This window comes from Lipotes vexillifer, unplaced genomic scaffold, assembly GCF_000442215.2.
Source record: "Lipotes vexillifer unplaced genomic scaffold, Lipotes_vexillifer_v1.1 scaffold253, whole genome shotgun sequence".
In the NCBI taxonomy this organism is placed as follows: Eukaryota; Metazoa; Chordata; class Mammalia; order Artiodactyla; family Lipotidae; genus Lipotes; species Lipotes vexillifer.
Window position 1 is genome coordinate 3,407,230 of NW_006780322.1, and position 18,159 is coordinate 3,425,388.

General features: G+C 40.9%; 1 protein-coding gene across 2 annotated transcripts in view; it reads left to right on the forward strand.

Moving 5' to 3' along the window:
• CUNH2orf42 (chromosome unknown C2orf42 homolog) overlaps nt 1-18,159 on the forward strand; it is a 41,358-nt gene that overhangs the window by 15,762 nt on the left and 7,437 nt on the right. Inside the window, exons 1-8 of one of the 2 annotated variants that reach the window (XM_007453410.1) lie at nt 1,218-1,301; nt 2,097-2,931; nt 3,640-3,750; nt 5,702-5,806; nt 8,411-8,515; nt 11,470-11,577; nt 15,137-15,237; nt 16,585-16,747. In XM_007453410.1, the coding sequence (XP_007453472.1) occupies nt 2,109-2,931; nt 3,640-3,750; nt 5,702-5,806; nt 8,411-8,515; nt 11,470-11,577; nt 15,137-15,237; nt 16,585-16,747 (1,516 nt within the window). In that variant the 5' untranslated portion in view covers nt 1,218-1,301; nt 2,097-2,108. Of the gene's footprint in view, nt 1-1,217; nt 1,302-2,096; nt 2,932-3,639; nt 3,751-5,701; nt 5,807-8,410; nt 8,516-11,469; nt 11,578-15,136; nt 15,238-16,584; nt 16,748-18,159 lie in introns of those variants that run through there. The other variant, XM_007453409.1, reaches the window with a different exon arrangement.

An 18,159-nucleotide genomic window follows, 5' to 3' on the forward strand; every position in this document is an offset into this window, starting at 1 on the left:
ATATATATATAAAGAATCCACCTGCCAATGCATGTTCAAGCCCGGGTCCGGGAAGATCCCACATGCCGCGGAGCAACTAAGCCCGTGCACCACCGCTGCTGAGCCCGCGTGCTGCAACTACTGAAGCCCACACGCCTAGAGCCCGTGCTCCGCAACGAGAGAAGCCACTGCAATGCGAAGCCTGCGCACCACAACGATGAGTAGCCCCCACTCTCCGCAACTAGAGAAAGCTCGCGTTCAGCAACGAAGACACAACGCAGCGGGGAAAAAAAAAAAGACCATTCTTTGGGGTCAGGGAGGAAAAGCAAAGCTAACACCTTACTTCAAAATCACAAGCAGATTTACCTTTCTAAAAAGCATTAAAAATATTAAACTTTAGTTAATAATATGCATGCCGATCTGATACCTGTAACTTACTTTGAAAGGCATTAAAATTTGAAAGGGATTAGATGGAGAAAGGGATGGATAGGTATGTAATAAAGCAAATATAGTAAAATGTTAATTGTAGAATCTAGTGGGTGGGTATATGAAGGTTGACTGTATAATTCAATTTTTTTATATGTTTGAAAATTTTCATAATATTGGAAATCAAAATCAGATTCGCACTCTTTTTAGCAGACACTGGGTTAGTAGAAACCACATTGCTGATTTTGCTGGGTGGCCTCAGGCAAGTTACTTAACTTTTTGATTTTCATCTGAAGAGCAATTGTTGTTTGGCTCAAATAAGATACTAATATGGCGAGGTTCAAATGAAATAATGAATGTGAAATCACTTTGAAAAGCATAAAGTACTCTAAAAATGCAGTGCATTACTATTAGGAAGGATGAGTGTTCAACCAATTATATACCATGGCTCTAGGTGTTCTTGACAACTCCTTGTGTAATGACATTAACACTGTTTTACCTTCTTGTGATTCAAAGTATAAAGCAACTATAACAATTTCTATCAAATATTTCTCAAGTATTTGTGAAAGACTTAGATTCCGTTTCTAGGAGGAAAGAATCATTCTGTCTTTGTATGACTTTAATATGTTTCCTGTTTTACTTAGGGCAGTGAGAATCTTTGTGGAACACTGGACATGAGCTTTGCCATTGGCTGGTTGAGAAGGAGAAGGCAGAATGTCTGCATTGTTACACCACAGAGCTCAATTTCAGAAGACTTTGAGTTAAGCAGTGTCATTTACTATGCACATGATTATGTCTTCGTCTGTCCTATATGATCATCACAAACTAATGAAACACCTTTTAGGTCTTATGAATTCAGCTTACACTTTTTCTGGATGCTCTGGCAACTGATAGAGGTAGGATTGGGCTGGGTTTTGTGGGGAATGGTGGAAGGGAAAGAACTCATCTTTCCCATTCTCCAGTCTTTGCTCAAGTCAAACATCTGTGCATGTAAAGATTAGGTTAACTAGGGAATTCCCTGGTGGTCCAGTGGTTAGGACTCTGCGCTTTCACCACTGAGGATCCCCACAAGACACGTGGCATGGCCAAAAAAAAAAAAAAAAAAAGATGTAGGTTAACTAATCTAGGTTGTTGTATAGAACAGGATTGAATCTAGAAAAATGCTTCAGTTATTGCATTAGGACTTAAAAAATATAGAGAGAGGGCTTCCGTGGTGGTCCAGTGGTTAAGACTCCGTGCTTCCACTGCAGGGGCAGCGCAAGTTCGATCCCTGGTCAGGAAAGTTCCACATGCCATGAAATGCGGCCAAAAAAAAAAAAATTATATATATATATATATATATATATATATATATATATGTAGAGAGAGAGAGAGAGAGCGATGTGAAATGTGAAAGGCAAAGTTTCCTCCACTTTTTTTTTTTAAACATCTTTATTGGAGTATAATTGCTTTACAATGGTGTGTTAGTTTCTGCTTTTATAAGAGTGTATCAGCTATACATATATCCCCATATCTCCTCCCACTTTTATTTTACTTGAGGGTTTAAGTGGATGTTCTCTTTGAGGGTACAATTTGAAAATAGTGGATAGCTTCTTACGTTTTACTTTGTATACTAAATATCGTAAGTGATTTTAACTTCATGTGTGTGTGTGCATGTATACTCATGCTGATGGGCTTATTGCCTTTTCTAGGACCTGTGAAAAATGGAACCAAACTCTCTAAGGACAAAAGTCCCAGCTTTCTTATCTGATTTGGGGAAGGCCACATTGAGGGGAATCAGGAAGTGTCCCCGCTGTGGCACATACAATGGAACCCGGGGACTGAGCTGTAAGAACAAGACATGTGGAACCATATTCCGGTATGGCGCACGGAAGCAGCCTAGTGTTGAAGCTGTCAAAATCATAACAGGCTCTGATCTGCAAGTCTACTCGGTTCGGCAAAGAGACCGGGGCCCTGATTACCGATGCTTTGTGGAGCTAGGTGTTTCAGAGACGACCATCCAGACAGTGGATGGGACGCTCATCACTCAGCTGACCTCTGGACGGTGTTATGTCCCCACATGCTTGAAAGCTGCCACCCAGGGTGTTGTGGAAAACCAGTGCCAGCACATCAAGCTGGCCGTGAACTGCCAGGCAGAGGCCACCCCTCTGACGCTAAAGAGCTCGGTCCTGAATGCAGTGCAGGCCTCCCCAGAAACCAAGCAAACCATCTGGCAGTTGGCCACGGAACCCACAGGTCCCCTTGTACAGAGGATTACTAAAAACATTTTGGTGGTGAAATGCAAGGCAAGCCAGAAGCATAGTTTGGGGTATTTGCATACATCGTTTGTGCAGAAAATCAGTGCCAAAAGCTTGCCTGAGCGCCGTTTCTTCTGCTCCTGCCAGACTCTGAAATCACAGAAGTCGAATGCCTCCAAGGATGAGGCGGTCCAGAGATGCATTCATTTCTTTGCTTGCATCTGTGCCTTTGCCAGTGACGAGACATTGGCTCAGGAATTCTCAGACTTCCTAAATTTTGATTCCAGCGGTAGGTGGTGTCGTTGACACAGTTACTCTGTTTTTCTAAAATGGCAATGAAAGTGTCCCACTGATGGCATTTGGAGATTGTCCTAGCAACCTTCAGAAGCAGTTGCTAGATAAATCAAATGAAAAGCATTCTTTCTTTTTATCCCAGTGAGCATACTTGCATAAAGTTTGGTTGGTTTGTTAGTTGAAATTAATGATCAAGACACTACTTGTGCATTTTCATTGAAACAATGAATCTAGCAAAGTTAGCTTTGATTTTTTTACTCCACAGATGCCCTATGTTAGTAAAAACAAAGAACAAACAAACAAAATCCCTTTTATTTTGTCTTGCTTGCTTGTTTCTTATCTCTGAAGATGGGGAAAACTAGTACCTTGCTCAAAAGATCTTTAAATGTTTCCACATCATCTTAGGTTTTTAACATTTTTATCTTGTAGATGCTTTTTATTTTCATTTCTGAACGATGTTTAGTTGGCAGCAGCTCCCAATTTTTTAGTTTTACATTTCTCTGTAGAGCCTTTTATCGTATTAACGGTCTACGAACAAAAACATATGTTTGGGAGAGTTCTTTAAAGGAACTGATTTTAAAGCAGACAGTCACTCTATAATTTGTTTTGGGGATTTGGATTTTTAGAAGTTAATTTTCTCTAGATAGGGACCCATACTTACTCTTGGGTAGCATTAATAATTCAGAAATTTGTTATATTTTAGGTCTAAAGGAGGTTATTGTGCCCCAGCTAGGTTGCCATTCAGAATCAACAGTATCAGCTTGTGAGTCTACTGCCTCTAAGCCAAAGAAGAGGAAGAAGGAGGAAGTATCTGGTGAGAAGCTGTTTGGTTGGTTTGTTTGGTGGTGTTACCTTTAGAGGTGGTTTTACTGTGTTTTATGTGTTTCACTGAATCTCAACAAGTATAAGAAATAATGTTGTTGTTGTTTCCTGCAAAGAGTTTTACTCTCCCTTGATGATTCTTTCTCAAGTGAAGCCAAGAGTCGGTTCTACTGGCCAAGTATAAGATCTGACCAAACTCCACTTTTACTTTGCTCATCCCTTAATCAATCAGACTAGTCTTACACCTTTCTCTGCCTTAGGACAGTGTTATGAAATTTTCATCAACAGATATATTTTTTTAAATTTGTGACAATGGTTAATTATATTTTCCACGATAATTTAGCAATATAGTTTGTTATCTGCATCTTCAGCAGGTGGCAACATATGTGTATCTTTTTTCTTTTTAAATTCAAATATATCAGTGTCAGTTAAAGACTCATATAAATCAGTATGAAAATGCTGAAGTGTCCTAGTCGGTAAGTGTTAAAAGTCCTAGGCTCTAGGGACTTCCCTGGTCGTCCAGTGGCTAAGCCTCCGTGCTGTCAATGCAGGGGCCCTGAGTTCGATCCCTGGTCAGGGAACTAGATCCCACATGCCTCAACTAAGAATTAGCATGCCACAGCTAAAGATCCCACACGTGGCAACAAAGATCCCACATGCCACAACTAAGACCCAGCGCAACCAAATAAATAAATCTTTTAAAAAATAATTTTAAAAAAACAACCTAGGCTGTAAACAAAAGGAAAATATTACTGGTCCGCACCTGAGGACCAAACTCCAAATACACTAGTGAAGAGAGAAATGCAAGCATTTTATAAATGCAGAATTAAAACAAGATACTTTGGGATACCAAATCAGCAAAGATATTTAAGCGATGAGACCACAGGCAAAGGTAAAATCTGTGTTCTTCAGCATGGCTAGTGTAGTGTAAGTTGCTTTAATCATTTGTAGTATCTGTTAAGAACCTTAAAAAATGTTCCTACCCATAGAGGGAGTATTGCTGCAGGTGGGTCAGATGGTCAGGCACAGGCATTCAGGTGCTGGGAAGCTGGAGAAACAAAGCGACATGGTTATTTCTGTGTTTTTGAGGGGTAATTCTGGCAGCAATAAAGAGCAGAGATCGTGGTTAAATGTTTGATTATGGGTCTTTCCCAGGAAAATTTGAAATTAAAAAAAATTTTTTTACCCTCTAACTCAGTAATCCCACTTCTAAATAATCTTTTTTTAAGGAAATAATCCTTTGTACAGGAAAAGCATTTTGTCCAGAGATGCCTATTGTGTAGTTATTTATAATATTGAAAAATTAGAAACAACTAAGGGCCAGCCACTGGGGATAGTTAAATGACCCATGATAAACCACTTGATAGAATACCAGGCAGCCATGAAAAATGACTATAAAGAGTTTGGAGAAATGTCAGCTCACTCGGGTAGCCAGATAGAGTACATAATGCTCAGTTCAATTTGAATTTCAGATAAACAGTGAATAATTTTTTGGTATAAGTACTTCCCATGCAATCTTTGGAACATATTTATACTAAAAAATTATTTGTTTGTTTGAAGTTCAAAAAAAATTTTTTTTGCTAAATCTGGCAATCCCGGTATATTTAGAGCTACTTAAAGCACAAAACCAGCAAAATAAACTATTTACAAAAAAGAAAATGGACAGTAGTTCACCAGAAAATTAATAGTGATTGTCTGAAAGGTGGGAACAAAGGGTGAAGTTTTTTCTTCCTTTCACTTCTTGTCCCCCCCACCAACTTCCTGTAAAGAGTGTGAGACATTTAAAATGTTATGTATAAAGACTAATGCTAATTCTTTCTAGAAACTGAAGCTAACTTAGAAATTAGCAGACTTTTTGTATGTTTTAGACTTCAGAAATTAATATTGAATCGATTTATATTCTGCAGACATTTTATTAAACACTATAATGATTTGTGGTTTAGGTGCACAGACGAACAGTTCACTGCTGCCTCAAGATGCAGTGAGCAGTAATCTAAGGAAAAGTGGCCTGAAAAAGCCTGTGGTTGCTTCTTCATTAAAAAGGCAGGGTAAGTTTCTCTTCCCCAGGATAGGCTCAAGAGTTGGAAAATCATCCTGAAGAAGCCCAAAGAGGGGACTTCCCTGGTGGTCCAGTGGTTAAGACTCTGCGCTACCAATGCAAGGGGCATGGGTTGGATCCCTGGTCAGATCCCACAGGCTGAGCAGGGTGGCAAAAAAAAAAAAAAATGATGCCCAAAGCAATATAATCAAAAGAAATGCTGCATATTGTCCCCCTAGATGAATACTAGCAGGCACTGAAGGCTAAGATCTGTGCTGTCAGTCCCACTGGTCTCAAATCAGGCTCAAAACCAAATTGTCTTTTTTTTTTTTTTAAGATTTATTATTTACTTATTTATTTTTGGCTGCATCGGGTCTTAGTTGCGGCACCTGGGATCTTCGTTGAGGCGTGTGGATCTTTCGTGGCAGCGCGCGGGCTCTTCGTTGTGGTGTGCAGGCTTCTCTCTAGCTGTGGCGCACAGGCTCCAGGGCGCGTGGGCTCTGTAGTTGTGGCATGCAGGTTCCAGAATGGATGGGCTCTGTAGTTTGCGGCACACAGGCTCCCTATTTGACGCTCGCGAACTCAGTAGTTGTGGCACCTGGTCTTAGTTGCCCCGTGGCATGGGGTATCTTAGTTCCCCAACCAGGGATCAAACCTGCGTCCGTTCCATTGTAAGGTGGTTTCTTTACCACTGGACCACCAGGGAAGTCCCCCAAATAGTCTTTTTTTTTTTGGCTGTATTAGGTCTTCGTTGCTGCACACAGGCTTTCCCTAGTTGCGGCGAGCGGGGCTACTCTTCATTGCGGTGCACGGGCTTCTCACTGCGGTGGCTTCTCTTGTTGCAGAGCACAGGCTCTATGCGCACGGGCTTCAGTAGTTGTGGCGCACAGGCTTAGTTGCTCCGCGGCATGTGGGATCTTCCCAGACCAGGGCTGGAACCTGTGTCCCCTGCATTGGCAGACGGATTCTTAACCACTGCGCCACAAGGGAAGCCCCCCACCCCAATTGTCTTTAAATAACAAATGCAACAAAAATTACTGACATGTTTTGGCAGCATGTATTTTGTAAAATATTTTCCTTTTGTTGCTGATTACCCATATGCATTTTGGTATAGGGGTTCCAAATTGAAGAAGAAACATATCTTACAATTATACTGATAAATATTTGTTGAGAAAGACAAATATAGTCTGTTCTCCAAAGTTAGTGAACTTTGAAAACACCTAAAAGCAGTAACATTTAAGAGACAGAATGAATTAATTTGGATATAACTTATAAATTTATATATGTCAATTTTCTACTCAGAATAGTTAAGCTTGTATGTTTGGGGGTCGACATTTTCTTAACTCTCATATAATATGGCTGGGTGATTAAAAATTAGACATTATCCCTGCCCTCATACTCTGGTTTTGAAGACAAGACCGATACATAAATAGCAAACAATACAAGACCAAATCTTAATTAATTAATTAATTAAGAACTTACACAGTCCAAGAATAAATGTTTTTGGAAGGTCAGGAAGTAAACAAATCAAAAGTATCTGGTAGGGCTTCCCTGGTGGCGCAGTGGTTGAGAGTCCACCTGCCAATGCAGGGGACACGGGTTCGTGCCCCGGTCCGGGAAGATCCCACATGCTGCAGAGCGGCTGGGCCCGTGAGCCATGGCCGCTGAGCCTGCACGTCCGTTCAATTTGACTGAAATGGGATCGTGTTACAAGCTCTTCCTGAATTTAAAAAAAAAAAAAAAAAAAAAGTATCTGGTAGAAGATTTTAAACAAATTTTTATCACTTTGGTGCAAAGAAAAAAGAAAATAGCTTTTAATCCAAATTATCACTATATGCATTTATTTGTGAGAATTGTAATTTAAATGAATAGTAGGTTTGGCATCATTATCTCTTTATAAAAGGGGATAGGGCTACCCTGGTGGCACAGTAGTTAAGAATCCGTCTGCCAATGCAGGGGACACGGGTGCGAGCCCTGGTCTGGGAAGATCCCACATGCCGCGGAGCAACTAAGCTTGTGTGCCACAACTACTGAGCCTGTGCTCTAGAGCCTGCGAGCCACAACTACTAAAGCCTGTGCGCCTAGAGCCTGTGCTCCGCAACAAGAGAGGCCCCCGCAATGAGCAGCCCACACACCACAACAAAGACCCAACGCAGCCAAAAATAAAATAAATAAATATTTAAAAATGATAATAATAATAAAAGGGGATATATACTTCAGTCATATGAAAACATTTCAGGAGAAGAAATAGAATAGAATGGTAGGTCATTGGGTATATAGACATATTCATCAGGAATAGGGCCAGTTAATGGCTCTAAAACAGCCATTATACAAGGCCATTCTTCAATTAGCAGTTTGATGTTGAAAGGCTGCAAATTTTTTGTGGTTAACAATCTTAAACCCATTAGTCTCTCAGAGCTTTCTATTCCTTTTTCTTTTTTTTCCTAGTTGGATTCTTTAAAAGAATCCTGCAATATTCCATTTCACTTATTGTATCTACTTTCTTTGAATTTCAGCTTGTTCCTCTTTTATGTATAAACTCCTCAAACTTCAATTAACTGTTAAGTTCTGTAAGAAAAAAGTTAATGAAGAGTTTTGTTTTGTTTTTCCCTAGGCTGTAGTCAGCTGTTAGATGAGGCACAAGTGACCTTATCCTTCCACGACTGGCTGGCCAGTGTCACAGAACGCATCCATCAAACCATGCACTATCAGTTTGATGGTAAGTATTGGTCATCCAACTGGGCTATTGCTGAAAGTAGGAGAAATTAAAGTAATTGTGTTATAGTTCTACTCTGTTTTGATAGAAAAAGTAATTGGGCTTCAGTCTAGAGTGCACTGGGCCGCAAGAGAGTAGAAATCTAAATGAATTCAAGGAATAATCACATAATCAAAATGCAGGACCAGCAAAATGAATTTAGAGATGGAAGAGAAAAACCACAGCAAATAATAAGTAAAGGTAGAGGGCCTTGGTCTTGGGGTATGCATGGGTGTGTATTTGGTAAGGGAGATACCAAAGCCTTAGAAGATCATTCTAATCCTCAAACTTAAAGCAAGGGAGGAAATAGTTTAGAAAAAATCTAAACCTGTGAGACTAAGACAGTCATATAAAATTACACAGACACGCGAAGGAAGATTGGAGAACACAAGCTGGATTTGGGTTGATCGTGATAGCCTCATAGAACCTCAGCAGTTTCAGAGGTGGACCATCCAACCAAGCCTTGCCCATTGCCTTAAAAGCATCCTTGATGGATGGTTTTCCAGGCTTTGTGCAGTGATGAGCAGCTGACTGCTTTTTGAGGCAGCTCGTGACATTGTTAGACAGTGAGAACTGTGAGGAAGGTCTTCCTCATACTAAGTGGAAATGTTTGCTGATAATACTTCCTGTTGGTTCTAGTTCTGTGCTCTAGTCACATGGAATAAGTCTGTTCCTGTTTTCAAATAACAGTCCCTGCCACTGCACACACCCTTTGCTCTGCCTGACAGGTCTTCTGTTTTCCAAGTGATACATCTCAGGTCTTCAAACACTCCTCGTGGCATATTTACAAACCTCACATCATTTTGATGTTCTTTGCTGAATATGTTGAAGTTTATGAATATCATTTTAAAAATAAAGAACCCCAAACTGAATAGTAGCCCAACAGCAGACACTCAGTAGGAGGACATGAGTTTTGAAGGATTGTGGCTTCATGCTGAAGAAAGGGACAAGAATGGAGGTGTTGAAATACATGCTTAGTTTTATTTATATTAATTCAGAATAAATAATACTTCGGAAGTTACTTTTTAGAAAAACAAAATAAGCTAGGGAAGGTTAAAGAGAAAGTCTATGTTTTTCTTTTCTTTTAAAAAGTTATTTATATATTGTTTTAAATAATATAATAAATACCTACTAACCCACCTCCCAGAACTTAAAATAGAGCATTGACAATAATGTAAACTATAAACTGTGGTCCGTTTTCATCCCATTCTTCGTAACACCCGCTCTCACCATCTCCATTACCACCACCTTTGTCAAAGTCACCATCAGCTCTCTCCTGGACTGTGATTCTGTCTTTTACAAGGGCTTTTCAAGATTAATTTACCTAAACCCTAGCATCCCATCAGCTGAGTTGTGGTAAGTTAGCAGTTTTAGAGTTGTAATGATCTCTGCAGATAGCCCATAATCTAATTTCAAGATGAAAGATTTAAAAAACCTTTCTGTAGTGACTTCTCTAAACTGCCCAGATATTAATATTTTAGTGGCTTGGGACTTCCCTGGTGGTCCAGTGGTAAAGAATCTGCCTTCCAATGCAGGGGATGCCGGTTCGATCCCTGGTTGGGGAACTAAGAGTCCACATTCCGTGAGGCAACTAAGGCCCGAGCTCCTCACCTAGAGAGCCCATGCGCTCTGGATCCCAGGCACCACAACTAGAGAGAGAAAACCCGCACGCCACAACTAGAGAGAAGCCTGCACACCACAATGAAGAGCCCGCGCACTGCAATGAAAGATCCCGCGTGCCGCAACTAAGACCCGATGCAGTCACAAATAAATAAATAATAACTTAAAAAAAAATTTTAGTGGCTCAAAAGCAGTGACAGTTTTGTCATTGGCATTCTGCATTCAATTAAGTAGGTAAAATCAATTGACAGAATGTAAAACCTTAATATGGAATTCTAGAAAACCTTTCATTTTCATTTTTCTTGGCTTGATCTTTATTTCAGAAAGGCAGCTGAACTGTATTTAAGAACTACACCTTCTACAGGCAGGGGGGAGGTTCATGTTAAGCCATGTGGTTCTGGATGTTTTCCCTCTGTTGGAGCGTGCTTCTTGGGCAGAATTTTTAAGGAAAACTCTGAACTCTTTCACCCTCTCCCCTGAACCCTCTTTCTGTTGACCTAGTGTCTGGCAACTTTTTTTTTTTCCTTGCTAATTTTTAAAAGAGGTTTGTTACGTATTTTCAAACAGTTTGCCTGTCTTCACATCAGAGAGGAGACTGATGCTTATTGGATAAAGTGTCCTAACTTTGCAGTCTCTGGCATTGGCAGTCCTGACCATCTGAGAAAATGAATGCAAACAGCAGGTGCCTGGGATAGTGAGCAGCAGTGAATCAAGCTTACCTTCTCATCTCAGCCTCAATGTTCTCATCTCATTTCATGTCCTCTTTAAAGGGAGAAGTCTGTGCTGTGGCAGTGTTTACAAAATTAGGGATTTGAAAAGTTATCTTTGGTAGATGACAAGAGTGTGCTGTATTTGTTATAATTGCAAGGGATCAAGAGTAGGGCAGGCGACAGTGCTTGACTCATAAAGGTCAATCAAAGACTTCTTTTTGTCTCTGTATAAAGAAATCTCAGGGCTTCCCTGGTGGCGCAGTGGTTGAGAGTCCTCCTGCCGATGCAGGGGAGGCGGGTTCGTGCCCCGGTCCGGGAAGATCCCACGTGTCGCGGAGTGGCTGGGCCCGTGAGCCATGGCCGCTGAGCCTGCGTGTCCGGAGCCTGTGCTCCGCAGCAGGAGAGGCCACAACAGTGAGAGGCCCACGTACCGCAAAAAAAAAAAAAAAAAAAAGAGAGAGAGAAAAAAAAAAATCTCAGTGGTACTTTTAGTTCTTACTCCCCATCAATTCCATTTCTTCCACCTTCCCCTACACACCAGAAAGCCCACTGAGTTTCTTTAAATGAGCTTCTTCTTATTTCCTATAGGCAAACCAGAGCCACTGGTGTTCCACATTCCTCAGTCCTTTTTTGATGCCCTGCAACAGAGAATATCCATAGGAAGTGCAAAAAAACGGCTTCCCAACTCTACCACAGGTATGGGATTTTTCCTCAGGAATAGCAATAGATGTCTTGACCGTAGAGAATAATGTTTGGAAAAATTGTGTGGAATTTTCATGATTAGGATTTCTAGTTACATGCTCAGAGCATGAAGCCTTAGCCCATCAGCTCTTAGAATAATGATCACACTCTTCAAAGGCCCCATGCTTATGCTAGTAAGAGTTGATAGAAAGATTCCGAAAGCATAATGTTGGTAAAAGAATCACCGATGAAGCACAATGAAGGTGCCCACCAAGAAGTTGGATATTTTCTAGATATGAACCAATTTCAACAAAAGCATTGCAGTCTCCAATTGTTGTTTGGGCTGGCTTCTTGGAAGCATATTACAGTATGTGTCAAAAACTAAAATTTGTTTTTCATGATTCCCCATTTTTGATGAAGGGAGATTTTATTTTTAGAGTGATTCTCAGGCTTGGAACATTTTATAATTACAGTATTCTGATACTTATTTCTTGGTTTTATATAATATCTTTCTACTAGAGATCTCAAGATACTTATTTGGTAGAATAAGGAAATAAGGGAGAGAAAAGAAGGAAAAGGTTGCTCAGGGACAAATAGCCCAAGAGTAACTACAGCTAGAAATCAGAGCTATTTCTTCAGTAAATTGTTATTTGATGATGTAATAGGGACTGAAGTGTTTCTGTTTGTTTGTTTTTTGGCTGAGCCATTCAGCATGCGGGATCTTAGTTTTTGACCAGGGATCGAACCTGTACCCCTGCAGTGGAAGCTCAGAGTCCTAACCACGGAACCTCCAGGAGATTCCCAGGACTGATGTTTAATTCTGTCTTTTAATAGTACAAGCTGTGAATCTCTCTGTTTAGGGCCATAAAAATCTCTGTCTTTACACCTTATCTTATCTATCTGACTTTTGAGACAGTATTTTTTAAAAATAAATTTATTTATCTTTTTTTTTTTTTTTTGACCATGTTGGGTCTTCGTTGCTGCACACGGGCTTTCTCTAGTTGCGGGGAGCAGGGGCTGGTGGCTTCTCTTGTTGCCGAGCATGGGCTCTAGGCACATGGGCTTCATTAGTTGTGGCACGTGGGCTCAATAGTTGTGGCTCACAGGGTCTAGAGCACAGGTTCAGTAGTTGTGGTGCACGGGCTTAGTTGCTCCACAGCATGTGAGATCTTCCCGGACTAGGGCTCGAACCCGTGTCCCCTGCATTGGCAAGCGGATTCTTAACCACTGTGCCACCAGGGAAGTCCCTTGAGACAGTGTTGATGCTTCCAGTTTAAACTTTAGGCCTGGAATTTCCTAGCAGTTCAGTGGTTAGGACTCCACACTTCCACTGAAGGGGCATGGGTTCGATCCCTGGTCGGGGAACTAAGATCCCGCATGCTGAGTAGTGCAGCCAAAACAAAAACAAAAACAAACCATTTTAGGCCTAATACATTAATTTTAACCCATTGCTTAGATCTTTTTGGGTCCTTCAGTGGAACCCCTTTATAATCTGGGAGGCAGGGCAATAGATTGGCAACCACGTGAGCAGGCTTAAACTCTGTGTAGTTATTTTAAGGACTATGATTTGACCTCTGACTTATCTAAAGTTGTAAGAGGCTGTTTTATAATAGAGTCCTCTGTGTGTAGACTTACCAAACAAACAAGTTGCCAAGATGTCAAAAATAAGTAGTATCTCAAAAGAAGCATCAGAGAATTTTTATAGCAGAAATCCTTATCATTTGATTCATCACATTTCTGCCAAAACTCTATTATAGATTTGCTTCTAGAATTCCTTTTTTAGGGAATTCCCTGGCAGTCCAGTGGTTAGGACTCAGCACTTTCACTGCCGGGGCTAGGTTCGATCCCTGGTGGGGTAACTAAGATCCCTCAAGCTGCACGGAACGGCCAAAAAATATATATATTGGGTTGGCCAAAAAGTTCCTTCGTTTTTTAAATAAAAATAAAAGACACATTTTTCATTTTCACCAAGAACTTTATTGAACAACATATTCACCCTTTTGTTCCACTACCTTCTGCCATTTTTCAGGCACCTTCATAATCCCACATCTTCCCAAAACTTTTTATCTTTTTGAGCAAAGAACTGTTCTAGGTGTCTTTTATAGTCTTCCAGGGAATTGAAATTTCTTCCATTAAAAGAATTCTGTAAAGACCGAAATAAATGGAAATCTGAAGGTGCAATGTCTGGTGAATACGGCAGATGAATCAGAACTTCCCAGCCAAGCTCTAACAGTTTTTGCCTGGTCATCAAAGAAACATGCGGTCTTGCGTTATTCTGATGGAAGATGAAGCGTTTTCTGTTGACTAATTCCAGACACTTTTCATTGAGTGCTGCTTTCAGTTGGTCTAATTGGGAGCAGTACTTGTTGGAATTAATCGTCTGGTTTTCCAGAAGGAGCTCATAATAGAGGACTCCCTTCCAATCCCACCACATACACAACGTCACCTTCTTTGGATGGAGACCGGCCTGTGGTGTCATTGGTGGTGGTTCATTTCACTTGCCCCAAGATCTCTTCCATTCCACATTATTGTACAGTACCCACTTCTCATCACCCATCACAATTTGTTTTAAAAACAGAACATTTTCATTACGTTTCAGTAGAGAATTGCATGAGGAAATACAGTCAAGAAGGTTTTTTTCACTTAACTTATGTGGAACCCAAACATCAAAGCGATTAACATAACCAAGCTGCTGCAAATGATTTTCAACGCTTAATTTGGATATTTTGAGTATGTCGGCTGTCTCCCACGTGGTATGATGTTGATTGTTCTCAATTAATGTCTTGATTTGATCGCTATCAACTTCAACCGGTCTACCCAACTGTGGAGCATCGTCCACCAAGAAATCTCCAGCACAGAACTCCGCAAATCACTTCTGACACATTCAATCAGTCACAGCACCTTCTCCATACACTGCACAAATTTTTTTGTGTTTCAGTTGCATGTTTACCTTTTTTGAAATAATAAAGCATAATATGCGGAAAATGTTGCTTTTTTTCTTCCATCTTCAATATTAAAATGGATACACAGAAATTCACCAATTTTGATGTTATTTTTAAATGCAACTGATATGACAGTTGTCACAATACAATCTAACAAGATTGTTTCAAATGAAGTTAAAGACCACTAAGCAGGGCTTCCCTGGTGGCGCAGTGGTTGAGAGTCCGCCTGCCAATGCAGGGGACGTGGGTTCGTGCCCCAGTCCGGGAGGATCCCACGTGCCGCAGAGCGGCTGGGCCCGTGGGCCATGGCTGCTGGGCCTGCGCGTCCGGAGACTGTGCTCCGCAAAGGGAGAGGCTGCAGCAGTGAGAGGCCCGTGTACCGCAAAAAAAAGACCACTAAGCAATACTAGAGCCATCTTATGGAAAAAAACGAACAAACCTTTTGGCCAGCCCAAAACGTGTGTGTGTGTGTGTGTGTGTGTGTGTGTGTATAAAATACCTTTTTTAGAGGACTGAGATTCTATAAGGCAGGAGTATCACTTTATTGAACTCTCCAGAAACTGGATAACAAATTCAGTGAAAGAGCATGTTATTTTTCGATAGTCTAATTTTACCCCTTTTTTACCTTGAAGCTTTTGTTCGCAAAGATGCTTTGCCACTGGGAACCTTTTCCAAGTATACCTGGCATATCACGAATATCCTGCAAGTTAAACAAATCTTAGATACCCCAGAGGTAAGATTTTATTTCTACAATAGTGGGAGGGCAGAGAGGGGAAGAGAGGGAAGCAAGTGCGGGAAGTTTGTTTGTACCAGCTCCTTGAGTCATGGACACCAAAGAGAATTCCTTTTTTTCATACTAAGAGATTATTCAGAAATATTCATGGCTTTATTGTTCCAACTCTGATTTTAATAGGTATTCCCTGTAGCTTGAGGATGTATCTTAAATTGGAGTATCCTTTTTTCTTTGCCTTTGGGATCAGAAAACAGGGATGCTCTTTCTTGTAAATTAAATAATGATCCCCTACTAGCCATGGTGAGCCCCAGGGTAACTGGCAAGCAGCTAGAAAGTATATATATAATTTGAGATGATATGCTATTTGTGAAGTCCGTGGGTCCAGCACAATTCAATATTCCTCTCCAAACTGCAATTTAGTTCTCATTAGAGACATGATTCTTAATTAGTTTGTTTTTTTCTCACAGGGGCAGTATTAGACATTTATAAACATTTTTTTTCAAGCAGATCCTAAAAATGTGAGGATTTTCCCTTCCTATGATAATGGAAGAGTGTGGAAAACTCAGCATCATGTGATTTAATACATTAAGATTAGCTGAATTGCAAGGCACTGTTATGTTCAGAAAAATAAATTGTTTGGTAACTATAGAACTTACATGGGAACTTTAGGAAAGGCCTATGTTCGCACTAAAGACACTTGAGGAACTTCTTTAAATGGAGGATGTCGCAGAAACAGCTTCTAGCCTGAAAAGGGCGGGGTTCAGGGAGGCACTGCAGCAGCCCCAGAGCAAAGTCAAGTCGTGGAGCTTCTGTGTTGCACGTTACTTACCTGTATCACCCCATTCAGTCTCACAACCATGCACTGGTATTAACAGTATTTTGCAGATGAGAAACAGGCTATGAGAAGCTCAGCCTGCTCTTTAGTGGCAAAGGCAAAATTCAGTTCAAGCTCTGTCTGGCTTAGTCCCAAGGATGGTGGAAGCACACAGGATGTGAGGTCAGCTATAGGTGCTATTGGTAGGGTTTTTAGGAGAAGATTGCTGCTAGCAGAGCAGTAGGGGAGGGAATAAAACTGATTTTAGAGCAGGTCTGTGCCAGTAGCAGTCAGGTAGCCATGAAGGTATTAGGCGTTCAGTTCAGTATGGTTTGGTAAGGGTTCAAATGAAAGTTACAGAGAGAAAAGGAAAGGCAGAACTGTTGAAAAAATTTACTTGAAAATACAAGGGGAAATTTTAGTTAATTTGAGTGTACTTAGAAAAGAATGAATAAAATCTGTGGTCATCCAATGTTTGTCTACTTTGAAAGTTTTTCCTTTCTCACCTTTCTTGGTGTTGTCTCCATATGCAGATGCCTTTGGAAATCACCCGGAGTTTTATCCAGAACCGGGATGGGACTTATGAGCTGTTTAAATGCCCTAAAGTAGAAGTAGAGAGCATAGCAGAAACCTATGGTCGTATAGAAAAGCAACCAGTGCTGCGACCCTTGGAACTCAAAACTTTTCTCAAAGTTGGTAAGTAAATTGGTGGTTTCAATAGCACACCTTCCTTTGAGGGTCACCTGTGTGTATTACTCTGTCCTCAACTTTGGGGCTTGACCTTGAACAAAGAAGACACATTCACACATTTTGTAAAGGCAGTCATGGGATAAGGTGTTTTGTTTCATCTGAGCCAGTACTTTAAAAATAAAATTAGAGGGCTTCCCTGGTGGCACAGTGGTTAAGAATCTGCCTGCCAATGCAAGGGACATGGGTTCAAGCCCTGGCCTGGAAGATTCCACATGCCACGGAGCAGCTAAGCCCATGCGCTACAACTACTGAGCCTGAGCTCTAGAACCCGCAAGCCACAACTATTGAGGCCATGTGCCACAACTACTGAAGCCTGCACACCTAGAGCCCGTGCTCCGCAACAAGAAAAGCCACCGCAGCAATGAGAAGCCCACGCACCGCATCGAAGAGTAGCCCCCGCTCGCCGCAACTAGAGAAAGCCCGCGCACAGCAACAAAGAGTAGCCCCTGCTCGCCGCAACTAGAGAAAACCTGCACACAGCAACAAAGACCCAACACAGCCAAAAATAAATAAATTTATTAAAAAAAATAAAATTAGGGAAGTAATACCTGTTCATTATACAGAAATCGTAGATTTCATTATAGAGCATAAAGGAGGAGAAAAATAAAAACCACCTGTAATCCCACCCACTGTAGATGACATCATCATTAAGATTTTGGTGTATACTCTTTCAGACTTTATTTTCTGTGCATGAAAAGGGTTTCTAGGGGCTTCCCTGGTGGCGCAGTGGTTAAGAATCTGCCTGCCAATGCAAGGGACATGGGTTTGAGCCCTGGCCTGGGAAGATCCCACATGCCACAGAGCAACTGAGCCCGTACACCACAACTACTGAGCCTGCGCTCTAGAGCCCGCAAGCCACAACTGCTGAGCCCGCATGCCACAACTGCTGAAGCCTGTGTGCCTAGAGCCCGTGCTCTGCAACAAGAGAAGCCACTGCAATGAGAAGCCTGCACACCGCAACGAAGAGTAGCCCTCACTCACCGCAACTAGAGAGAAGCCTGTGCACAGCAACCAAGACCCAACACAGCCAAAAATAAAAAGAAACAAATAAATTAATTAATTAAAAAAAAAGAAAAGGAAAAGTTTCTAAAACATGGGATCATATCTTAGCAGCTTTTTTCACTTAAAAATATATCATGAACAGCTTTCCATGTCTGTCTTCAACATTATTTTTTAAACTTTTTTTATTATTATAAAACATGTAATATAAAACTTAACATTTTAACCATTTTTAAGCATAAGGTTTTCTGGCATTAAGTACTTTTGCATTGTTGTGCAACCATCACCACCATCCATCTCCAGAACTTTTTCATCTTTCTCAACTGAAACTACCCATTAAATACTAACTCTGCATTCCT